The sequence below is a fragment of the Narcine bancroftii genome, chromosome 14 (assembly GCF_036971445.1).
Source record: "Narcine bancroftii isolate sNarBan1 chromosome 14, sNarBan1.hap1, whole genome shotgun sequence".
Taxonomy (NCBI): domain Eukaryota; kingdom Metazoa; phylum Chordata; class Chondrichthyes; order Torpediniformes; family Narcinidae; genus Narcine; species Narcine bancroftii.
Genome location: NC_091482.1, coordinates 46,538,416 through 46,565,152, shown reverse-complemented (window position 1 = coordinate 46,565,152; position 26,737 = coordinate 46,538,416). Strand labels below are relative to the sequence as shown.

Genomic DNA, 26,737 nt, shown 5'->3' with positions numbered 1-26,737 from the left:
CAGATGGATCAAAGGGTGCACGAATCACAAAAACCTACCAGGCTTGTCCCAGCAGTTGATAAGATGACCAAAGGCATTCAGTCCTTTTAATGACACAGGAGTTGGAGTTCAAGAATAGGGAAGTTTTGATGTAGTCACAGCTATTCGGCATGGAAACAAGCCGTCGACCAACTTGCCCACACCGACCAAAATGTCCCACCCACATTAAATCCGCTGGCCTTCATTTAGCTTGTTTCCCTCTAAACCCATCCTATGCACATATCTGTCCAAATGTTCTAAAATATTGTAATAGTACCTGCCTCAACCACCTCCGGCAGCCCATTCCATAAACCCACCACCCTCTGTATTTTTTAAAAGTTACCCCTCAGTTTCCTGTTAAATCTCCCCCCACCCACTTTAAATCTCTGTCCTCCGGTTACCGACTCCCCTACTCTGGGCAAAAGGCTGTGCATTCACCTGCAGGGTGAGGTCACACCTGGAATATTGATTAGAGTTTTAGTTCTCTTCTAAAAAAAACGAAGACAATCCAAAGAAATTCCACCAGGCAAATCCCTGAGATGAGAGGATTGTTTTAATCAAGAAAGGGTGTTCCTTGAAGTTTGGAAGAATGAGGAGTGACCTTGTTCTTACAGGGTCTTTACAAGATAGATGTTGAGAACGTGGGAGAGTTGATCAAGGAGTCACTCACAAAAGGCTGATCATTTCAAACAGGTGCATAGAAATTTCTTTCAGATGGTATAAAATAAATTCATTACGCTGGAGGATGGTGAAGATCAGATCATTAAATGTATTTAAAGTGGAGATAACTAAACATTCAAAGATCAAGAAATTAGGGCTGCAGGGACTGGCACAGAAGAGGTGCAGGGGCCAGCATAGATCAGTCATGATCATATTGAATTGAGAGTTCTACTGATCTACTCTTGCCCTTGTTTTCTTGATAAGTCTTTTCAAAAGAATCTTTTTAAGCTGATGGTATGATTGGGGGCAGTTGGTAATGAGGGAGTGAGAGATTTTGGTTGCACAGGCCGTTTAGAATCCAGTTTATCAGTCCTTTTGGATTTGGATCATGAGTAACAGAACATGAAAATCCCTTTCATACATTGTCCTTGCCAGCCAGTGTCCTGAATTCTTACAACTGCAAAGACAAACTGCAAGTATTCACAATTTATCCATCCATCAAGACACAGAATCTAGGACTCCAAAAAGCAGGGGACTTCTTTTTGAGCTTTTCTTTGAATGAGTCAGGGGTTCAGTCGTTATCTGGGCTTCATGAACCTGCCTCATTCTGTCTATTCTCCCCCAGTGAAGCAGCATCATTTGAATAGTTCAGTCCAGCTCCGACCCATTTCAGCTATCTTTGCCCCATTGCAGGCAGACCTGGTTCTCAAAGTGCTACCACCATTTTCCATTTTAATTGCCTAGCTCATCAGTTACTGATACAGATCCAATCAGACACGGTGATTGAAGTAGAAACATGACGCTGGAGAAACTTAGCAGGTCTTTATACAGCAAAGATACAGAACCAATGTTTCAGGCTTGAGCCCTTCATCGAGGGCTGGAAAAGTGTCAATGAGCGCTTGAACATTTTGCCCGTCTCTTAATGAAGGGCCCAAGCCTGAAACATTGGTTATGTACCTTTATCTTTGTGATATCAATTAAATTACACCATTTACATCTAGTCACTGCTTCAATAAAATATCTGTGAAGGTGACAAGCATTCATTCGCATTAATCATCCTGAGCTAAATGTGCCCTGAGGGCGGCTCAGGTTTACAAATGTCACAGTAGGAGCTGCCAGGTAGCCAATAGGACAAAAAGCAGCCAGCACAAACTGCGACCGTTGGTCACGTGGCTTGGGCTACTGTCAAAACCGTATGAGCAGTTGGTGGGTGTGGCTAGTCAGGGTCATGTGGCCAGCAGAATGGCCCAATAGGTGGTTTGCGACGGGGACCTACATACAAAGAGCTACAGGAACTCAGCGGGTCAGGGTGCACTTGTGGAGGCAGATAGATGGTTATCGTTTCCGATCGTGGATTGAGGCTGAAGAGAGATTACCAGTGATTTTAAAAAAAGTATAATTCAAAGAAAACAAATCAATGCTCAAAGTCATTGCAAGAAATTGATTTTTATTTTAATCTGGGGTATCATCAATTTCAACATCATTCTGCCACAGAAGTTTTGGCACTAAGTGATTCCAAATAAAGACAAGTTAAATGCTCCCTTGTATATGATTCTCAATGTTTCTCTTGTAAAACTGCAAATAAAGCCACATTTCACTCTTTGATGGTTATCTAGGCACTAATGGGTGTACAGTTCAGCTGGCACAGCTAATTTGGTCACAGTATACCTTTTTATAAAATTCCTTGCCAAAATTTATACAAGACTATCTGATACCACTCAGTATTCCATGCTTGTTCTATGCCAGTGCGTCTCAACCTCCCCACCCCCCCCCCCCCCACTCCATACCACCTTACGTAAATCTTTACTCACCAGAGCTCCTATGGCATCCGTGCTCTGTGGTGAGTTAGGGATTACTTAAGGTGGAATGGGGTGGATGAAAAGGTTGAGAACCACTGATCTATTCCAAATACACAAGCTCTGTAATGAGTCACGTTAACAAATAAATGTACATGTCAATTTTCTGGTGTAAACATCAGTAGTTCTTCACATATAGAATGTGGGCAGTGCTTTTTTAATAGTTTATTGTACTGACGTTACACCTCATTTCTACATGTTATTACACATTTTCCCCACAACTATTCCCTCCTCTTTAACACTTTGGTTCAATTCACAACAGATTCCTTTTTGTTCCATGTACATTATTCCCATTACATGGGAGGCTTGTTTCATGATTTTAAGATCTGAAAAACGTAGACCTTCTATAACAAAACTTTACCCATTTCCTGATTCAGGATTAAAAATGAGAATATACACAATGCCTGGTCTATGATATGAATATGGAATCTACATTACTACATTGTGGCACAACATACTACTGTCTCCCAAAGTTCATCTCCAAACTGCAAAAGAACTATTTTGTCCAGTTTCAGTCACTGAATGCCAGAAGTAGGAAATATAGTCTACATTTCACAGAAAGTTTTACATTTTAAATTTAAATTACATTTTCCATTTAGACATACAGCATGGTAACAGGTCGGCCCATGAGTCTGTACTGCCCAGTTACACCCAATTGCCCTGCAACCCTGGTAGATGTAGATTTTAACATGTCAAATAATCGGTGTTGCCCAAGTTAGGGTAAGAGACTCAAAATTTACCTGATCCTCATCCACAAGGATATAACACACATTAAGGCAGTATGCTGCATGCATGTTTGGTCGCAAATATAGACCAGAACAGAATGTCTTGTAATCAGCATCCACCATAAGGCAGGCACTCCCAAATGCAGTACAGCTTCCACTAATGGGGAAAGGTCGTTGTAATTCAGGACACATCAAAAGTTACAAATTTGAAATCGTGCATCCTTCTTCACCATGAATATTAAAAATAACTCACAACTATTTTGGTAAATAAGTCTCAAATTAAACAGCAACTCAACTGAAGGAGTAACAATATTTATTGATACTAACATGTATCAATATATATCTATTGTTATTCAGATGCCCAATGAATGGCTTGAATAACATGGCGCATCCTGTAAAGGTTCCATTATTGTCATGTAATACATTTAGAATGTAACATACATGAAATTCTGTGTCTACCATAAGGAAGACAGAGTCACCACTTTGTCCAGTGCCCCTTGCAAAAATGAGGAACGAACTTGCGACGCCTGGTTTACAAGTCCAGTGGTCTAATCAGAGCCTCACTGGTGATAAAACACAATACCTGCTGGTTCTATCTGAGAGTCAATCGCCTCAATAAAATTTGACGTGATTTAATTGTCTGGCAAATATTCTATCTTGAATGATGAAATGGCAATGGCTTTTTCTGAGCAACAAAATCTTCGAAGTCGAGTTCTCGCATGCGCTGAATTTCAGCATTCAGAACATGTGGAAAATTCCCTTTAAATACCTCAATTACACCCATCCCTGCAGTGAACAATTTACAAAACAAAGTGAAATTCAAAGCCTCATCAGTCGAGAAGTCTCAGCAATTCTTACATCTCTTTAGCAGATTAAAATAGTTGAGTGTACATTCTGGGTTGTTCGCCAGTCAAGGCCTGCACTTGTGATTCAATACATTGTCCAACCTCCAAGGGAAAAGGCCAACACAGCCTTTAACTTCCATTGGATTTGGAAGAGCTATTCTGGGTGAGAAGTTGTACCACCATGCACTCCTTGCCTCAGTCTGGTCTTAGCCTATTCACAATTCAAAACCAAAACAAAAATTAACTGCTCGGACAGGATTGCAAATAATTAGATCCATACATATTTGAAATCCTGGTGCTTTTAATATCAACATATTTTGGTGAGGAAAATACAGCTTTACATAAGTGTGTGAACATTTACCATATGATCTTCTCGAACTATCATGCATTTGGGCAGTTGAAAGCAACCTCCTAAAACAATCTTCATTATATCTGTTCATCGTAAAGAATAAATGAAACTTTAAGTGCAACATGATCCCTTCAAAATACAAAACATGAACAGATTCTCAGGGCTGCCCATCTCAAAATAATTTAACAAATTGTTCCACAATGAATAAATATTTATGTCTTAGTAAACGGGTTAAATGCTTTATTTTCTTCCCTCTCAGTTACTGTCAGGTTGTCGATCAAAGGTTACTTTGATGCTTTAAGCACTCTGACTGAGGGTGCCTCTTAGAGGTATTCAAATAAATAAACTGGTCAATGTATTAAAATCTACAAAACAGCTATATTATTAGGAGCGACAAATACTAATCTGAAACAGTATAAAATGATCTCTTGGACACTTTTCCTTCAACACCATCAATTTACATTGTGTTCCGTAACAGTGCCCAGTGAAGAATATATTTGTAACATCTTACCAAGGGAAAATTAAGTATTTAAACATATATACAAACACCACATTTGACAGGATCAAAGTTATTTTGTTTTTTCCATTAATATTTTAATATTCCCCCGTATCTGAATATTGGTCCCCTTGAGAACAATAACTTGGCTACTGTCGGTGGCATTGGTAACATTTGCCCCAGCAAACCTGAAGGTAGCAGTAAAGATAAAAGATCACAAGGACGGGGAAAATTCTCCAGCACTCAGCAATTCAGAACAGAAAATGTTGGTCAGTGAAAGAGCAGCTGCATTTCTGCTTCTCACTAACTGATCTCCGAGATCAAACCATTGGAGAAGGACTCCTCACACAACAGCTTCATTGTATCCTCTCCATCTTGAGTGCAACACGAAAGTCTGCAGACGCTGTGATTGTAGTGAAGGGCCCACCGAGATGCTGGAGGAGCTTTGCAGCGCCCATAAAAAGCAAAGATAAAGATATAGCGCCGACCTTTTGGGCCTGAGCCCTTCTTCGAGGAAGAATTCGATTTATTCCTTGAAGCAGGGCTCAGGCCCAAAACGCCAGCGATATATCTTTGCTTTTTATGGATGCTGCAAAGTTCGGCTGAGTTCCTCCAGCTTTCGGTTTGTTTCTACTATTATCCATCTTGAAACGACTTCCTTATTTGCAAGAAAGGATTTTTGGTCAAAGTACTAAATTTAGTCACTGGCTTTATTTCCCCCAAAGATAGTGAAATTTTACATATTGGAGATCTACTTTTACACATTTCCCCAGAGTCATTCTTTTGGAACAATTTGCAACACATTCAGTTAAAGAAGAGAGAGAGAGAGAGAGAGAGAGAGAGCACAACTGACAAATATTAACCCTTTGTGTGGCTCATTTGAAATAAAAAGACTCTTGGTCTGAATAAAAGATTGTCCAGTTATACACCAGTGGAATCTGTGTTTGCATCTCAAACAATCCTTAATGTGAGCAGCCTTTCTCCAATGAGCTAAATTCCAGGAGCGGTCAAGGAAAGCTAAACATATTTTCCCCAATTGTAAGCAGAGAATGAAAACAAAACAAACTATGACACCGCCAATCATTGCCCTACAACAAAACCGAGGCAGTATTATCCAGACTAGCTTGTTACGTGATTTCATTCATTAATGCAAAACATCGAGAAGAGGCAATGGAGACTTTACTGTTACAGATAAAGGTGCTTTCCACATGTTTTCAAGAGTGATTTATGTCAAATGAAATATAACTGTAATCAATACCATAAAAACGTGAATATAGTGCACTGTGCAATAGAGTTTGGCCGACTGTATCAAAGTCATCCTTTCACTTCTCAAATTACAAACAATGAAGGGTCAGGCACAGACGGCGTATCACTGGATTTTTTTTTCAAGGTCACACATTTAGTTTCTGGTAAAATCCCATCTCCATCACAAGAGAGTGCACTTGTCTTTGTCTTTCTCTCGTGCTTCCTTGCGCTGTTTCCGTTCGGTGCCTCCTAGCTGTTTGCCAGCTGTTGCCTGTGATTGCTGCCCCTCCTGCAAGGTGAACAGAAAGCACTTGAGGTAAACGCCGCTCACTAACACAGGAGCTCGGTGTTGGAATGGGAGCCAACTTACCCCAGTCCATCTCCCATCCCACACACCCACTCAAACCTCCGCCACACCTCAGCAAAATTGGCTCACGAGGCAAAAAGGACAAATATCCATCTAGACCAGTGGTTCACAGCCTTCTTCCCCCCCCCCCCCCCCCACCTACATACCACCTTAAGTCATCCCTTACTAACCACCGGGCACCTAAGGCATCCTATGTGATAGGAGCTCGGTGGTTATTAGTAAGGGATGATTTAAGATGGTATGTGCTGAGAACCACTGATCTAGACTTCTGAATGGATAACCAGGTCATTGATGATGACATGGAAAACCCCATCATCAAAATGCCTTTGGAAGAGGAAGTAAAAATGACAAATAGTTCATTGAATAATTTTTAATATTGTGCATATCACAAGCAATGTTCACTTCCAGCCCAAACTGTCTTCAAGATGTTGATGGTGACCATCTCCCTGAACCACTTCAGTGCTTCCACACGATAAAAGTGACCCAACGTTGGAGACAGAGCGCGCCAGGGTTGAGGAGGGAAGAGCAAAAGATTTCCAAACCAATATAGTGCGTGATCTGGGCCATGCTGTCTTGATGGTCGTTGGTGGGTTTTGTTGCTGTCCTGGTGGGTAACTGAAATGAATTTTGCAGCAATGCTCGAGGGAACTTAAGCAGGTTAATGTTCTATCAGTCAAATCTGGCTGCTTTTTGGTATAGTGGGGGCTGTATTTATCCATACAAATGGAATGATTGATAACTCGTGTGAAGGATGAAAGTCTGCAGACGCCATGATCGAAATGCTGGAGGAACTTCAGCGTCCCTAAAAGACAAAGACATATCGCCAATGTTTCAGGCCTGAGCCCTTCAAATCTCCTGCTTTTGGCTCATTCTGCCCTTGAAGAAGGGCTCAGGCCTGAAACGTCGGCGATATAACTTTGTCTTTTAGGGACGCTGAAAGACAGCTTCTTCTTGAATCTCGTGCCAAACACAATCTGAGTGCGTCGAGCAGCATCAGAAGGAGAAAAAGAACGGTTATCGCTTCAAGTTTAAACTCTTCCTCATCTCTGGCCAAAAGGTCCACCGTTCTTTTGCTCCCACTGGTCGACCCACTTGTGAGCTCCACAATCCTCCTGCAGATTGTGCTTGGTTTCTGATGTCTGCAGGCTCCTGTATTGTAACTCATTGGTGACCTGCTCATTATTTGGTGGCGAGGCCTTGGCGAATTAAGAAGTTAGTTAGAAGGCACCCACTCACTGGCCTGCATTTGTAGCCAAAGGCGACCTCCAGGACAGTGCCAGTGGGTGCATTTGTCATGTGCAATTGAACATGTGGGGTAGGTGGCTGTTTTGGCAGCTTGATTATTACATGCACATGGTGGAATGTTCTCCGGTCCTGCAGTATGCAAACAGGCAATGCTTCATCTCCTGAAGAACTTAACTGAGTAAAATTGGGAAACGTTCCTAGTACTGACCTAATGTCAGAAATTAAGAATTGAAAATAACTGGCCTTGGGTGCTGCCCTGAGCAACGCCCCAAATGCAAAATAATTAACCTCTAACAAACAGAAGCAACCACCCTCAAGGAACAATTCTGCCCGATGGAGAGTTCCCCAGTTGTCAGGTGGTGTCTTGATGCCACACTCAGTCCACGGGCAGCAGGTTCCCAAGTACAACCACCTCCAGCTCATCTCCACACCGGAGCTCTGCTACTTGGGACTGGGCCAATGAGGGCGAGATCTGACTGGTCTTGGCAAAACAAGAGGTGACCATCGACGAGAAGTATTGCAAGTTGGAACCACTTGAAATTGTACTGGTGAAGAGAGTTAAATAAGAAAGTCTGCAGACACTGTGATTGTAATATGCAAAAGTGCTGGAGAAACTTAGTAGATCATGCAGCTGCCTTATCAAGGCCACCTGCAAATTGGAGGAGGAACACATAATATTCCGTCTGAATGCTCTACAACTAAATGATATTAACATAGACTTCTCCAATTTCTGTTGGGACCCTCCTCATTCTCTCTCTTTCTCCCCTGTCCATCTGTCTCCTTTCCTCCAGTTCTCCACCCCCTTCTCTCTCCATTAAGATCTATCCCCTCTCCCCTCTGCTTTCTGTTCTGACCTCCCATCCCATGACCTCTTGCCTCTGGGCTTGCATTCCTCCCCCTGCCCCTCTACCTACCGTGTTATTCAGGCACCTTTTCCCCTCACATCTTGATGAAGGGGCTCAAGCCCGGAACGTTTATCAGAAAGAATGCTGTGTGCCCGACTGAGCTTCCCCAGCACTCCTGTGCATTAAACTTGTAGAGAAAGGATGATGTTACAATACAGGTAAACAAAGCCTGCAGATATTGGGGTGAGGTGTGGGGGGGGGGTTCTAGTGTAATATGCAAAAGTGCTGAAGAAACTCATCGCTAAAAGGCAATCAATGTTTTGGGTCAGGAGTGTGGAATATCAGGCAGTAGGGGGAGTGGGGTGGAGGAGAGGAGGGAGGAACATAGGCTAACAGGTAAGAGGCCTTAAATGTCGGATGCCTTTTAAAGGTGCTGCATGGCCCACTGAGTTTCTCCAGTACTTTTGTGCACTGCACTTTTATTTAGTCTAATCAATATTTGAGGTGGCACTTGGAAAACAGATGGACAAAGGTTCAATGTGCTGGAAATTTAAATCACCAAGTGTAGGGCAGCATAGTTCGTGCAAAGATGCGACAGCGTCAGAAATCGGGACCGGGGTTCAAATCTCACGCTGTTTGTAAGGAGCTTGTACATTCTCCGTGTGTCTGCGTGCATTTCCCCGGGGCTCTGGTTTTCTCCCGCCCTTCAAAACGCACTGGGGGTTGTAGGTTAATTGGGAGGTACGGGCTCGTGAGCCGTCCTGCACGTACGTCATATCTATATTTTCTAATCAATATAGTGAAAATGCAATTTTCTGGCATGTTCGTGACGCACCATACTGCACCAGGTTCCAACACTTGCGTCATTCCCAAATTTCTGCTCGCAGTTCGACGAGGTAGGCGGACTACCAACTTCAAGTAGGGTAAATGAGACAAGGCATTAAGATGCTCACACTTGCCATCTAGTGGCTGCTTCAGTAACAACAAAGAGTCAAAATCCTTCATCAGGGCAGAGTGAAGCATAAAAGCTGCAGGTGGGAGAATCTTGAACAGACGAGGAATTGCTGGAGGAACTCAGCAGGTCAGTTAGTGTTTTGGATCTGAAGCCTTTATCAAGACTAAGGTTATTAAAAAAAAGGAAGCTGACATAGAGCCAAGAGTACAGACGCTGATGGTGGGACATACACAAAGGGAGAAAGTTTCTCCAGCACTTTAGGGTATTAAATTACACTGATGCAGAATTAGAATTTATTGTCATGAACATGTCACAAAATTTGTTGTTTTTTGGCAGTATTACAGTGCAAGTATGGCTATTAAATTACATTTAAAAATAAATAAATTAGTGCAAAAATAAGAGAATGTCTGTGGTTCAATGTCCATTCAGAAATCTGATGGTGGAGGAGAAGAAGCTGTCCTTGTGGGTGCTTGTCTTCAAGCTTCTGTACCTCTTTCCTGATGGTAGCAGAGTAGTGAAGAGGGCAAGGCCTGGGTTGTGGGAGTCCTTGAGGACAGAAGGCTGCTTTCTTAAGACACTTCCTATTGTAGATGTCCTTGATGGGAGTGAAGACTAATGCCCATGATGGTATTGGCCAAGTTCACATCTCTTTATTCTCTTCCTGTCCAGTGCATTGGCACCTCCTTACCAGACAGGGATGCAACCAGTCAGAATGTTCTCCACAGTACATCTGTAGAAATTTGCAAGTCTTTGGTAATGTATCAAATCTCATCAAACTCATGAAATATAGCTACCGGTGCGTCTTCTTCATGATTGCATCGACGTGGAGGCCACAGGGCAGATCCTCATAGTTGTTGACACCTAGGAAGCTGAAGCTCTTGATCATGTCCACTGCTGACCCCTTGATGAGGACTGGTTCGTCCTCTCCTGAGTTCCTCCTGAAGTCCACAGTCAACTCCTTGGTTTTGCTAACATCAAGTGCAAGGTTGTTGTTGTGACACCAGTCAACGAGCTGATCTCTCTCCCTCCTGTTCGCTTCCTCATTGCAGTTTGTGATTCTGCCGATGACCCTGCCGTCATCGGCAAATTTGTATATGGCAATCGAATTGTGCTGAGACACAGTCATGGGTGTATAGTGAGTAGAGCAGTGGTCTGCGGAGGCATCCTTTGCTTTGCCTGTGTTGATCATCAGTGAGATTAAAGGGAAACATTCCAGTGCCTCGGTTTCCAACAGATGATGAAATTGCCACAAATTCTGAAGAATGGGTCAGAATAGGCCAGAGAGCACAGGGAGATCAGTGGTGGAGGTCAAAAAAGTGCGATGAGTGGACTAATGGGGAGCAGGGAAAGGGGAGAGCAGGAACATGCAGTTTTGACCATCTCAAGTCTACAGAAAATAGGATGAACTTGTAATAGTCAATTGATAAAAGCACTGGGAGCAAGTCAGGGAGTTAACGACATATCCGCAATTACATTCAACAGCCCTGACTTTTTTTGTTTGAATTAAATTTATGCTACGCTAACTGTGGGGCACCAATGATCAGGACCGTGGATTCAAATCCCATGCTGTCTGTAAGGAGTTTGTGTGATCTCCCCGTGTCTGCGTGAGTTTTCCCCGGGATCTCTGGTTTCCTTCCACTGTTCGAAATGAACCGGGGGTTAATTGGGCAACACAGGCTTGTGGGTCTAAATTTAAAATTTAAATATAAAGTTTAAATTTAAAATTTAAATCTTTTCTCAGACAAATACTCAAAAAATAGTGTATTTTAGGTGATAGTTTCCATCCACGCACACCCTAACTCATTTTTCACTTTGCCCCTTTTTCATTCTACAACTTTGGACTCTGATTCCCTTCGCATGTTTCAAGTTCAGTAGCTTTATCAGCCAATTGCTCAGGTCACAGTGGCAGCACCTTCCTTCCTTAAATTAACAACTAGAACTGCACAAAATGGGTCGATGTACTGTCACAGAATTTGGTAAAATGTCACCTGAAATCAAAGATTGAAAATGCCCCAAACAAACAGTTTCATCAGTTCTAGCGACAAGTTATCAATCTCTCCACAGATGCTGCCCAGTTGTGCTGAATATCCCAGCATTCTCCATTCTAATTGCTGTATCCTCAGTGTTTTGCACCTGTGTGGCAGGGAACAGGGCCGTTACCTGGTTCTGAGCTGCAGCCGCCTGCTCCTGTTCATGATAGAACTGGGACGCCCGCCTGTCCTCTTCCTCCTGCAACTTCTTCGCCAGCTCCAGGTCACTAATTCCTTCAGGTATCTGCTCCCAGGTTAAATCCTGGCTTTGCTGTCCCTGCTGTAAGGACAAGGCCATCAGATAATCCTGAGAGAAGAAATAATGTCCCATCAGGAAATCCCTGGGTAAGGGATCAGTGATTACTCTCAAAGTAGAAATATAGTCTTGATTCTATTCCACAGTCAAACCCCTCTTAAAATATTCAACGTTTAAAATGAGCTTCTCTGATTTTTAAGTCAAAAAAAATTAAGGGCAGCAAGTAGTGGTCTGCACAACACTGTTACAGAGCCAGCAATCGGAGTCTGTGAGGAGTTTGTACGCTCTCTCCATGTCTGTGTGGGTTTCCTCCCACCCTTCAAAACGTACGGGGGTTGTCGGTTAATTGAGTGTAATTGGGCGGCACAGGTTTGTGGGCCAAAAGGGCCTGTTACTGTGTTAGACGCCTAAATTTAAAAAAATTACATTAAAATTTAAAATGTATGCATTCTAATCCTACAATTAAAATTTTAGCTAATTCTCATATTCCTTTCTATCAGATGTGGATTATTGGAGTACTGTTTTCTTTGGTCAGAGAGCAGATTCTGAAGAACACAAGATTGCACAAATTGAGTTATATAAAAGCTGGGATCTTTAAACTGGTGAAGAAGCCACATCAGAAAACTTCACCTTCAGGTGGAAAATGCACTCGTCAGAAGCAAGAATGAAAGAACCTATTCGTTAGCTTCAATAAACTACAGCAAGAGAGCAGCATTATGAAGTGCAATATACAAAGTGCTGGAGAATCTCTGCAGGCCATACAGCATCATCCATTTCCGTGGATGCAGCGTGACCTGAATTTCTCCAGCACATTTGTGTACTGCATTCGACCCCAGCTTCTACAGACTTTCTTACTTAACAGCATTGATAAAATCACTTATTATACAGGTATGTAATCTTTTATCCAAAATTCTGAAAACCAGAAACCTCAGAAAACCAAACATGGATGTTGTCTGCACACCAAAGCTCGTGTTTGGTGCCAAATGTGACCCATGCTTGAATATCCTGTCAGTCTATGGAGGTAATTAGTGGAATCCTTGGGAATCCTTACTTTTTAGATGTCAGCAGAGAAACAAAATCCAGTACCTCTGATTCGCTGTATACAGAAGCCTGATGGCCCGAAATCCAGGCCCAGCAAGTGCTGCCACAAACACCCCCCCACCCCCCACCTCCGGTCCAGCGTCTGAATCAGGAGTTTGGATGGGCAGTAGGTTGGGGTGAGGATCCGCGGTCAGGAGTTCAGACAGGCAGGCAGCCAGGTGTTCAGATAGGTGGGCAGCCAGGATGTCAGGGTTTCAGATGGGCAGGCTTTGAAGCAAGGATCCAAAGCCAAGAGCAGGTTGCCAGGGTGTAGGGAGCTCTGATGAATGGACGACCGGACCAAGGATCCTCTGAAAAGGCGCCTGAACTCCAGTAGGTGGGCAGCCGGAGCTTCAGGAGCTATGGTTGGTGGACTGCTGGGTCGAGGGTCCACTGCTGGGGTGGACCCTCTGCAAAGACTCCCTGTCCAGCACCGCCACAACCCCCCCCTTCCCCCCGCTGTCGCAGCCCCCCCCCCATCCAGAGACCCTTCTAGTGGAATGTGTCTTTGTTTTACGTGAATCTGAAATCAACACAATTATTTAATGTACCACCGCTGTTACTATTCAAAAAATTCCGATTCTGAAAAGTGCCTGGTCTCAAGGGTTTTGGATAAAAGATTCTGTACTTTTATAATGTATTGAAAACTTTTAGGTTTTTCTTATAAAAATTGAGTCTTTATTAATCTAATGATCTAACAGAGGACCGCAGGGCGACGATAATATTATTCAATTTCAGGGTCACCAGTTGTTCTACGACATGAATTGAGCCATTGTTCCAATTGTCTGGGATGAGTGATTTTACTCTGCACACACCTTTTACCATTTAAACTCGTTAAATCCTCTCAGCACTTCCTTCTCTCCCTGATTGTTCATCGATTTTCTGCTTAAACACACATATAATGTAGAGCGTAACTGCTTAATGCCGGAGTAAATACTTTGCAGTTACTCATTACAACAACAATTTAAAACAAGAATTCCCACTCCCATTGTGCAAAAGGAGAGAACTCGTAACAGTAGCTACTCAGCAGAGATTCTAAATGCAAAGTTGGAAACATTCCAAAGAAAAGGTTGAACAATTATTTTTTTCTGTACAATCGCAAATCGTAACAGATTCACTGCCAACTTGACCTTATAATTCAAATGTCAGAAAATACTTCAACTGCCATGAACATTGAGGATTATGGAATGGGTGAAGGTCAGTGGGACTAGTGGAATGATGTTTTGGCATAGACTAGAAGGGTCGAATGGTCTGTTTACAGTTCTGTAGTGCTCTAATTTTAAGTACCCCCCCCCCCACTTCCATCTGGTTCCACTGTTTCCACCTCTCCTTTACCAACTCCAGTTCTTATTATTCTCTCTGACATTCACCACCCCCCCCACCTTCCTGATATCTCTTCTTCACTCCCGCCCTGTCCAATACCCTATCGTCTCCTAGTTTAGTCGCTCCCCAGCTTCTTTCCATCCTTTTTCCCTAGTTGATATCATCCTTTTCTACATTAGTCTCAGTAAAGGGTGTTGACCCAAATGTTACTGACCATTTCTCTCCACAGATGCTATCCGACTTGCCGAGTTCCTCCAGCATTTCTCTCCACGGATGCTGCCCGACTTGCCGAGTTCTTCCAGCATTTCTCTCCACGGATGCTGTCCGACTTGCCGAGTTCCTCCAGCATTTCTCTCCACGGATGCTGCCCGACTTGCTGAGTTCCTCCAGCATTTCTCTCCACGGATGCTGTCCGACTTGCCGAGTTCCTCCAGCATTTCTCTCCACGGATGCTGTCCGACTTGCCGAGTTCCTCCAGCATTTCTCTCCACGGATGCTGTCCGACTTGCCGAGTTCCTCCAGCATTTCTCTCCACGGATGCTGTCCGACTTGCCAAGTTCCTCCAGCATTTCTCTCCACGGATGCTATCCGACTTGCCGAGTTCCTCCAGCAACTTATTGTTTGCACAAGTTTTACTAAGAACAATTTTCACCCTAATCAAGGACTAAGCGACTGTTGTCCTTGCTTCCCTTTTCAGTTATTTCACAAGAAGCCAGTGAGCTGCAAAAACCCCTCCTTTGAACTCTCCCCACATTCCTTTTGCCTAGTTTCTCCCTTCTTGATTTATAAAAATTCTTTTAAAATGTTTTCTCAACTTCCAACCCCTAGAGTTTACCCTGCACCGCATCCCCAAACAGTATTCATTTATTTAAGGAAATGCAGCCAAGTGCTGGAGAAACTCAGCAGTTCTTGCACCATCCAACACCTTGGGCCAGAGCCCTTCATCAATACATGAGCAAAGAGCAGGCAGATGCATGAATAAAAAATTAGGTTCAGGCAGGGGGAGGAGTGTGCCCCCTGCCCCTTCTTTCCTGCAATCACTGAGTCTGGAGACTTTAAATTTAAATTTAGACATACAGCGTGGTAACAGGCCCTTCTAGCCCATGAGCCCGTGTTGCTTAAATACTCCAATTTACCTTCAACCCCCCTACATTTTGAAGGGTGGAAGGAAACTGGGACACCTGGAGGAAACCCACGCAGACACGGTGAGAATGTGCAAACTCCTATTGAGGAAGGAAGGGGTTAAAAGCCAGTGAGAGTTAAAGCTAGATTTTGCAGCATTCTAGTAAGGCGAGCAAGGCAATTCAAAAGGACCAATTAGCACAACGACTAGCTATAGGAATTTACTCTGAACTAATCAATGAGCAGATCTGGTAAGAGGCTGTCAATCTTATGTAGCAATGGAATTTGTACCTAGTAGTAACTGAACTGGGTAAGAATGTATTGTGTAAACTTTTGTTTGGGCTAAATGTAACCCGACCTGTGTGTAAACTGAACAAAGGCAAGTTGTGAAACATGAGGTCAGTCTCTGCCAGCCTTTATAGGGAGAGCATCTTTGTGAGGCCTTGTGCAGATAGCTCACAATTCTGCAGAATAAAATAGTCTGACCGGGACGAAAGTTTGGGTAAAGTCATTCCGTGAAGTCCACTGAACAAACTGGAATTCACACTTTCAGACAGCGGTGGATTTGAACACGAGTCACTGGCGCTGTAACACCATTGCGCTAACCACTGCCCCTTTCTCTTTTCACCACATTTATTTCTTATTATTGATGGCAAGGACTCAGACAAAGCATTGCAATGGAGTAACGATTGCAAAGTTTACTATGTGTAAATGAACTCTTTAAATGTATCTGGTTGGAGCAATGCGATCCATGGGATCAATGCAATGAACACATTAGCAAGCTACAAGCAGAAGGTTGATCATGAAAATAAAGGCAAGTGGGCCAACTTACGAATCCATGGGCCCAACTTCTACTCCTAAATCTTGTGATTTTGTGAACTAAATATCTGAAAGGTAGATTAAAATTCAGCAGCTTCAAATGTAGAACCACATTTCTTTCCTGACCTCAGTATTATCTGATTCAGATATTATCTGAATCATTCATGTTGAAACCGATCGATGTTAAACATGGGGGTGGCACGGTTAGCTCAGTGCAACACTTGTTTTCGTATGGTAGTTTACCCATGGACCCAGTCTGGATTATATATCATGAAAGGTTAAAAATGGCTGGAGTCCAAAGGGTTAAAGGTCGCATAGCAAAGAAAGAAGTCTGTTCTGTGCTCTGCTTCAAGTAATACACTACAAGGAGAAATTGCAGAGCCTCAACTTGTGAAAAGGAATCTTGTTTTTACACAAAGACTGTGGTGACTGAAACAAATAAGCAGAATGAAATAGGCATGGGTAGCATAGCAGTAAGCGCCATGCTAAGACAACACCAGCAACCCGGCTTCGAATCCACCGCTGTCTGCAAAGAGTTTGCACATCTCCCCATGTCTGCGTGGGTTTCCTCCGGGGGTTCCAGTCTCCTCCTGCATTCCAAAGTAGTATGGGGTTAATAGGCTAAATGATCATGTGGGGGTAATTGGGCAGCACGGACTACTCATGGCTGGAAAGACCTGTTACCATGCTGCATTTCTAAAAATATCCAGATTTAAAAATAAAAACCAATTAAGATGTAGAATCTGTACCCAGATGGGTGGATAATAAAATTAACCACGGATTGGTAAAAGATGTCGTTAAATGTTTACTCCCTCTTGTGAATACTCCCTGGGCTGCCTGTATTTTGTTTTGACTTCAAAACATCCAGCTTCAGCAGTTCTTTACCTTTCAACGTCTGAATAAAGCCTGCACTGTGAGACATACCTGATCTATTTGATCCTGCTGTCCTTTGTACACAGTATCTGGGTCAGATGGAGGTCTCAGATGAAAATCCGAGTCGCAGAAGTTCCCATCTCCGTCAACATTATGCAAACTCTCCCAGACTACTTTCTCTTCAGTAAGAAAGCCCTGGTCTGTCACCAGTAGGTAGAGTTGGCCCTAATAAATTGACAAACAATTCATCCTTAAATACGTGAGCACAACTCAGAAAATGAACATCAACCTTGACATGAAACGAGTTCTCTCTCCACCTGACCAGCTGTAGTTTTCTCCCCATCCCCCATTTTCTGTATATATTTTGTTGAAGTTTGTCTTCATTTTATGAACTCTTAACTGAAGTAAATAACCAAGAAAAATACAGAAGATTTAGCTATCTCAGCTGATGAACTGCACTCAATAAATTGGTAACTTTTCTTAGTCTATGGAATAACAAAAGTAGCCTAGTAGCGAAGATGTATTTTTTTTTAATCCACAAAGTACTGGGCCATTTGTAGCTTCATTCTAGAAAAAAAAATGAATTTTTGCTGGTCTGCTATTTCCAAAGTTTATATTATCTCAAATTTGATTTAAAAGTTCCAAGGAGCTGAGATTCCAGCAGCATTGTGCACGTGCACAAACACAAAACGATGTTTTCCCCAGAAACCTTTCTAAAGTCCAAGCTCTGCCCACCTGCCAGTGTTCCTGTCGCCCAGGAATCCCCCCCCACCCACCAACACCATCCACCGCTCACAACCCCCTGCAGCAAAGTGAAACCATCTTGGATTGTAACCACTAAAGTCTCACCACCAGGGTATACAAAATTCACAAACTCCATGGCCATGATGGAGGTTTGATGCAGAAAATTAAACATTGATACTGGTTGACATCCCCCCCCACCCCCATGACTGGGGCTGATGGTCCTGATCCCCACTCACCTACGAGGTCACCCTTGCTATACGCCGATAGATATCGCTTCTCTTCTAACAATCGATAAATGCAATCACACTGTACTCTGTTTACAGTTGACCTTAACCTCTCAAAACCCTCAAATGTCCTGATCAAAAAACATAAATAATAATAATTTATAAAGTCTAGTTTACATTCTCAAATGAATGCTTTTTAATCTTTTTTTTTCTCAGCCTCCCCTTCTCATGAATAAAAAAATTGTCTATGCATGCAAAGTAGTTTGTTGAAAGGATTAATAAAAGACATTTCAATTGAAAAATCTAAATATTCACTTTTTTCATGAATCACATTACTGCTCGGGAGTAGTACCATTACCACTAGTCTTAAGAAATCATTTTTGAAGGAAAACAATTGCTATATTCCTCAGTAAAAGAACAAAAACATCTACAGTAATGAAAAGCATTTGGTTGCTTGCGGCAAATATAAAAACCGACTGCAAAAGCTTTTATAAATATGTCAAGAGGAAAAGATTGGTGAAATCCAGAGTAGGTCCTTTGCAGTCGGAATCAGGGGAATATATAATGGGGAATAAGGAAATGACAGACCAATTAAATTCTTACTTTAGTTCTGTTTTTACAAGAGAGGATACAAATAACCTCCCAAGGATGTTGGGGAACATAGAGACTAATGCAAGGGAGGAACTGAAAGAAATCAGTATCTCTAAGGACATGGTCTTGGGAAAATTGATGGGATTGAAGGCAGATAAATCCCAAGGGCCTGATAATCTACATCCTAGGGTACTCAAGGAAGTGGCCATTCAGATAGCAGATGCTTTAAGAATTATTTTCCAGAACTCGGTAGACTCAGGATCAGTACCCATGGATTAGAGGGTAGCTAATGTTACCCCACTATTTAAAAAGGGGGGTAGAGAAAAAGCGGGGAATTATCGGCCGGTGAGCCTTACATCAGTAGTGGGCAAAATGATGGAATCCATTATTAAGGATGTAATAGCAGAGCATATGACTAGCAGAGAAGGGATCGGACGGAGTCAACATGGATTTACAAAAGGTAAATCGTGCTTGACAAATCTATTGGAATTCTTTGAGATGGTGACAGGTAAAATAGATGGGGGAGAGCCAGTGGATGTGGTGTACCTGGACTTCCAAAAGGCCTTCGATAAGGTCCCACATAAACGACTGGCTTCCAAAATCAAGGCTCATGGGATTGGGGGCAAAGTATTGATGTGGATTGAGAACTGGCTGGCAGGTAGAAGACAGAGTTGGGATAAATGGCTCATTTTCTGAGTGGCAGGCGGTGACCAGTGGGGTGCCACAGGGATCTGTACTGGGACCCCAGCTGTTCACAATTTACATTAATGATCTGGATGAGGGGATTGGATGTAATATCTCCAAATTTGCAGATGACACTAAGCTAGGAGGGGTTGTGTGCACGGAAGAGGGGGTCAGGAAGCTCCAGTGTGATTTGGATAAATTGAGGGACTGGGCAGATGCATGGCAAATGCACTACAATGTGGATAAATGTGAGGTTATCCACTTTGGTAATACAAACCGGAGGGCAGATTACTATTTGAATGGCAATAGATTAAGAGATGGGGAAGTGCAGAGAGACCTAGGGGTACTTGTACATCAGTCTCTGAAGGCGAGCATGCAGGTACAGCAGGCGGTTAAAAAGGCAAATGGTATGTTGGCCTTCATATCAAGAGGGTTTGAGTATAGGAACAAGGATACCTTACTGCAGCTGGACAGGGTCTTGGTGAGACCCCACCTGGAGTATTGTGTGCAGTTTTGGTCACCTTATCTAAGGAAGGATGTTCTTGCAATGGAGGGAGTGCAGAGGCGATTCACCAGGCTGATACCTGGAATGGCAGGAATGACTTATGAGGAAAGATTGCGCAAATTGGGATTGTACTCGCTGGAGTTTAGAAGATTGAGAGGGGATCTCATAGAGACCTATAAAATTCTGGTAGGACTGGACAGAATGGATGCAGATGGGATGTTTCCAAAGATGGGAAAATCCAGAACCCGGGGCCATGGTTTGAGGATAATATGCAAACCATTTAGGACCGAGATGAGGAGGAATTTCTTGACCCAGAGGGTGGTGAATCTGTGGAATTCATTGCCACAGAGGGCAGTAGAGGCAGGTTCATTAAATCTATTTAAGAGGGAATTAGATCTATTTCTTCAGTATAAGGGTATTAAAGGTTACGGAGAGAAGGCGGGGACGGGGTACTGAACTTTAAGATCAGCCATGATCTCGTTGAATGGCGGAGCAGACTCGAAGGGTCGAATGACCTACTCCTGCTCCTATCTTCTATGTTTCTATGTTTCTATTAAAGAACGAGCAGATGGGGATTTGGAACCACTGTAAAGCAATAGGCAAGTATTAACTAACAACTAGAAACAGGAGTCTCTCACACACACCACCACACACAGCCCCACACATCCTCCAACCCACACCACACACAATCACACCCCCACACACAGCCCCACACATCCTCCAACCCACATCACACACAATCACACCCCCACACACCCTCCAACCCACACCTCACACAATCACACCTCCACACACAGCCCCACACATCCTGCAACCCACACCACACAATCACACCCCCACACACAGCCCCACACATCCTCCAACCCACATCACACACAATCACACCTCCACACGCAGCCCCACACATCCTGCAACCCACACCACACAATCACACCCCCACACACAGCCCCACACATCCTCCAACCCACATCACACACAATCACACCCCCACACACCCTCCAACCCACACCTCACACAATCACACCTCCACACACAGCCCCACACATCCTCCAACCCACATCACACACAATCACACCCCCACACACCCTCCAACCCACACCTCACACAATCACACCTCCACACACAGCCCCACACATCCTCCAACCCACATCACACACAATCACACCTCCACACGCAGCCCCACACACCCTCCAACCCACACCTCACACAATCACACCTCCACACGCAGCCCCACACATCCTGCAACCCACACCACACACAATCACACCCCCACACACCCTCCAACCCACACCTCACACAATCACACCTCCACACACAGCCCCACACATCCTCCAACCCACATCACACACAATCACACCTCCAAACGCAGCCCCACACATCCTGCAACCCACACCACACAATCACACCCCCACACACAGCCCCACACATCCTCCAACCCACACCTCACACAATCACACCTCCACACACAGCCCCACACATCTTCCAACCCACACCACACACAATCACACCTCCACACACAGCCCCACACATCCTCCAACCCACACCACACAATCACACCCCCACCCTCCAACCCACACCACAATTACACCCCCACACACAGCCCCACACATCCTCCAACCCACACCACACACAATCACACCTCCACACATCCTCCAACCCACACCACAATCACACCTCCACACATCCTCCAACCCACACCACAATCACACCCCCACATCCTCCAATCCACACCACATAAACCCCCACGTACACACACCCAAACACATCCACTGACCCCACACACACTGCTATTAGGTTTTCCCCATTTTCCTTGAAACTTAAAGCTGTGACTAAAGATCAACACCCAATTCCAATCATTCATTACATAGATATTTGTCTTTTCAATCTATGCAAGAAATTCCTTTTCCCTCTCCACCTAGGGAGAGAAAGTCGAGCGAAAATACACACAGAAAATGTTGTATACACTCAGTAAGTTGGCCAGCATCTGTGGAAAATGTTAATATTTAAAGTGTAAGTCCCTTCAACAGAATTGGGGAAGTTCTTCAATACGTTTAGTTTATCTTTCCACAGGGACTGCCTGACCTGCCGACTGTTTACAGAATTTTGTTTTCAAGTTTCCAGTTCCACAGTTTAATCTTATCTTTTCAGAAAGGTGGTTGTTTCAGGATGTACCAAAATTACAGCCAGTTTTTATAATACTGATTTTGGACCAGCCTTGCTCCTTTTGGTTTCTAACCACCAAGGTGGTCCAGTGGACATCTCACAACAGAGAAGTGTGTGGATCACAACCAGACCTGTCGATGTGACATCCAGAGACCCCACTCACCCATCAGCTTTGACAACTTGTGCTAATAAAAAGGTTATCCACTGTTGAAGGGTCAGATTCTTAGCGAAATATGTACAGATAGACCCTGACCGGAATGGAACCATTCGGCAGAGTCATTTTGACGTGAGCGATTTGGCGCAGACCTATTTCGGCGCAAAACTAATAAATAAGAGGTGCCAAGTAGTTATTACACGCATTAAAATACCATCAACAATTTTGACAAAACGTGGAATGAAAAGTACTCATACAATGGCTATATGTACACTTTTGATAGATAAGCTGCTAATAAGATAAAGTTTGGGAGATGTGAGAGGAAGGACATTTGCAAAGCTTGAATTCACGCTAGAAATGGTGAACTAGTGAAACAAATTAATGAACATTCGGATGCAACTTTGGCGTCGAAGGTGGAAAGAGACACCGTCATTTCAAAGATATAAGTACGAGCTGCTGAATCTGTCAAGGGAACTGCACAAAGTGATTAATGAGTGCCTAGAAAATTTGCCTGAAGCTTGCCAAGGAACGATGCCTAACAACAGACCGCTGAAGAAAATGGTCTGTAGGACAAAGAAAGAAATTGCTGTTTACCCAGTAAATCTAAGAAATTTAGAAGAACTTGTAATTCCAGATAGCTTTAAAACATATTCTGTTGATGAATATAATGAAGAACAATTTTTACTAGCCAACACCCCCTGCAGAATTCTTATATTTGGAAGAAAAAGGAATGCCGAGTTTCTGAAACAAGCAAAAAAGTTATATATTGATGGAACATTCAAAATTTCACCACCTCTATTTTCACAAGTTTATGTTATTTTAGGGGAAATACATAAAGGTGTGTTCCCACTGTTGATTGCTTTACTCCCAAATAAGTTACGAACAACATGATAAATTATTTGAAATGGTTCTGGAAATACAGCCTGAATGCCACCCAGACATTATCAACTGTGACTTTGAACTTGCAAATTTCAAAAGTTTACAGCAGCATTTTCTTTCTGCGGAAATCAGGGGATGTCTTTTTCACCTGGCTCAAAATATGAGAAAACATCTCATCAGTTGGAACACTTGAGTAGGTTTAACATTGACTCGGAGTTTTCTTTGAGAGCTAAAATGATCATTTATTCCGACTGAAAACATTGATGAAGCTATTGAACATTTGGCTGATGCGCTTCCAGATGAACTGCAACTGGACTGGTTCGAGGATAACTATGTAGGGAGAAGATTACACAGAGGAAATGGTAGGAGTCCGCCACTTTTTCCAGTTGGAATGTGGAATTTATGTGAAAGAACTTTAAACAATGAGGACAGAACAAACAAACATGCAGAAGCTGCTCACAGGAGATTGCAGTGTGAACTTGGAGTGGAACATCCAGTTATTTGGAAATTTATCAATAGTTTACGAAAAGTTCAGAGAGGAAGGGACGTTTACTGTGAGTTTCTTGTAGCAGGAAATGACATTCCGTTGAAATTAAAGAAATTCAAGGAAGCAGACGCTCGAATACAAACACTCATAAGAAGATTTATGGGAGAGATTATGTTGAGTATTTAAGAGGGATTAAGCCCATAATTTTGAATAAAGGTCATATTTTAGATTTTTCGTAATTAACTTATCACTATCTAACATTTTTATTACAGAGAATAAACATTTTTTTAGTTCCATGTAAACATAATAAAGTATGATCAATTCCAATCTTGCTTTCATTAATGCTTTTAACTGAGCCTGAATATGCGTCAAAATAGTTTTGCGCTTAAATGGGTCTGCGGCAAATCGGGCTGCGCCAAATCGTTCGCGCCAAAACGGCTGCATCGAAAGGTCCTAAATCCGACCCTGACTTCTAATGTTCCGACTTACGATATTTCCAAGTTACGATGGTCAGAAAGGGGGGATAAATGCAGGAAATCATCCAAGTGGATTTGCTTGGACTATTTCTTTTTTTAAAATAACTTTTTATTTTTCATAGTGTGAACCATGTCAATCAAAATATATACAAACGTTTCTCATTAAATATACACAGTGGCATTTTCTCACTTGGACTATTTCTGACACCTCTTTCCACTTTCAGAATCTCTGTGTCTCCAATCATTTTTGTCATTTTGGTGGATGATTCCTGAAAGAATGAACCTGAAGCTCTTCTGAACAAGGCATAGGGAGCATCTAGAGCAGGGATGGCCAGAACACAGCTCATGATGGTCAGGCTCCTGGCAGGAGTAGGGACGTCAGTATTGTTTCTACTTACGATAATTTTGTCTTACGATGCAAGTACCAGAACTAAGTGAGGGTCTACCTGTACTGGAAATTAAACAAAAAAAACTGATAGCTTTATCCTTTTTTGTTTGAAAGCCAGCAACTCCATTCAAAACAGGAAATTATAGGTTAGTTAGCCTAACTTCAGTGGTTGTCAATTTTCTAGAGTGCATTATTAAGGATGAGGTTTCGGGATACTTGATACATGACAAAATATGCTAAAGCCAGCTTCACTTCTTTCATAAGAGACCTTGGCTGACCAATCTGTTGGAGCTTGTTGAAGAAGTAACAAGCAGAAGTGGTTAAAGCAACAAATGAGAGTCAATGGAGGTTGTTGACTTTATTTTTCAGAAGGTGCCACAAGAGGTTCCTAAACAAGATGGGAAACCCATGGTGTTACAGGAAAGGTATGAGCATCGATTGAAAATTGGCTGTTGGCAGAAGGCAAGGAGTGGGAATAAAGGGGACCTTTACTGGCTAGTTGTCAGTGACTCGTGGCGTTCTGCAGGAGTTGGGTCCTCTGCTTCTCACATTATATGTGAATGATTTGGATGACTGAATTTGGAAATTTTGAAACTTTGTGGCCAAGTTTGTAGATAGGTGGAGGTGCAGGCAGTTTTGAGGAAGCAAGGAGCCTGCAGAGAGACTTTGACAGGTTGGAAGAATGGGCATAGTGGCAGATGGAATACAGTGTGAGGAAGAGTTAGGTCCTGCGTTTTAGCAGAAGGAATAAAGGCTATTTTCTAAAGGAGGAGGGAATTCAGAAAATGAAGGTCCAAAGGGACTTGGGAGCCCTCGTGCACAATTGCCTAAATATTAACGCAAGTTGAATTGGTAGTAAGGAAGCCAAATGCACAGTAGCATTTATTTTGAGGACTAGAATGTAAAAGGAAGGATATAATGCTTCGGCTTTGCCAGATCACATATGGAGTATTGCGAGTGCCATATCCAAGGCATTGGGGAGGGTCCAGAGGAGGTTCACGATTATCCCTGGGATAAGAGAATTAGTGTATGAAGAGCATTAGAGTTTGGAAGGACGGGAGGTGGGGGGATATCATTGACAAATACTGAATATGGGGAAGGGCTGGACAGAGTGGACGTGGAGCAGATATTTCCAGCTGTGGGAGAGTCTAGGACCAGAGGGCACAGACTCAGAATGAAAGCACATCCTTTTAGAACAGAGGTGAGGAGCAGCTTCTTCAGCCTGAGTGTGATGAGTCTTTCATTGTGGGTTTCATTGCCACGGACGCCTGTGGAGTCCAAGTTATTGGGTATATTTAAAGTGGAGGTTGATGGGATCTTCTTTGGAGGTGATGGGGAGAAGGCAGGAGAACGGAGTTGAGAGGAAAAAAGTCATGATTGGAATGGCGGAGCAGCCTCAACAAACCAAAATAGCCTAATTTTGCTCCTCCAGCTTATGAACCCCATCAGTGTTCCAGATAGAGAGCAAGGCTAAGGGCAGACATGGGAGAATTGGACAGATATGTTTGGGAGTAGAGTGAAACAACTGCTATAGTTAAAAAAATAGAAATGCTGGAGGAACATGGCCGGTCTCGTAGCATCCATAGGAAATAAAGATACTTTCCCGACATTTTGGGCCTGAGCCCCTCCTCGAGGTATGCAAATCCTCATCCTCAAGGAAAGTTAAATTTTTTATGGGGTTGACTATTACATGGATATCACTTTTGAGGGGCTGAAATTCACACTAATGCATTTCAGCCAAATCGGTCTAGCTGTTATCCATAGTTGTGAACGATGGGCAGATCAAGCTGTAATTTTAAGTTAATGATATACCCAGGGATACAGTACTCAGAGTGAAGTACTGCAAATGCATATCAGCCTAGCTGACTGTATAAGGAACGAAGGTGTGATATATTGAGTATTGACTCAATAATAGGACAAGAAGATAACGTTAATGAATTTCAGTCCAGCTGTGCTCGTTCCTACCTGTTACGACAAGCAGATGAAGGTGTTGTTTACATTTTAAAATTTAAATTAAATTTTTAATTTATATTTTTAAATGTAGACAGACAGCATGGTAACAGGCCATTTTGGCCCACAAGGCCATGCCACCCAATTATACTCAATTGACCTACAACCCTCAGTACATTTCGAACACTGGGAGGAAACTGGAGCCCCCAGGGAAAACCCATACAGACACAGAGAGAACGCACAAACACCTTACAGACAGCGCGGGATTCGAACCAAAGTCTCAATTACTGGCGCTGTAACACTAAAAGCTATGGCAACATAATTGCCTTATGTTAAGGCTTTTGTAATTTTACAGTAATTATAGTATTAAGTACCCATTCAGG

General features: G+C 42.9%; 1 protein-coding gene across 6 annotated transcripts in view; it reads right to left on the bottom strand.

Annotated features, from left to right (window-relative positions):
* The window catches only part of mindy2 (MINDY lysine 48 deubiquitinase 2), a 91,969-nt gene that overhangs the window by 14,089 nt on the left and 51,143 nt on the right, over positions 1-26,737 (bottom strand). Inside the window, exons 7-9 of one of the 6 annotated variants that reach the window (XM_069910290.1) lie at positions 17,161-17,334; positions 11,767-11,943; positions 4,388-6,483 (exon numbers count right to left, since the gene is read on the bottom strand). In XM_069910290.1, coding sequence (XP_069766391.1) covers positions 6,376-6,483; positions 11,767-11,943; positions 17,161-17,334 — 459 coding nt within the window. In that variant the 3' untranslated portion in view covers positions 4,388-6,375. Of the gene's footprint in view, positions 1-4,387; positions 6,484-11,766; positions 11,944-17,160; positions 17,335-26,737 lie in introns of those variants that run through there. The other 5 variants (XM_069910291.1, XM_069910293.1, XM_069910292.1 and 2 more) reach the window with 5 other exon arrangements.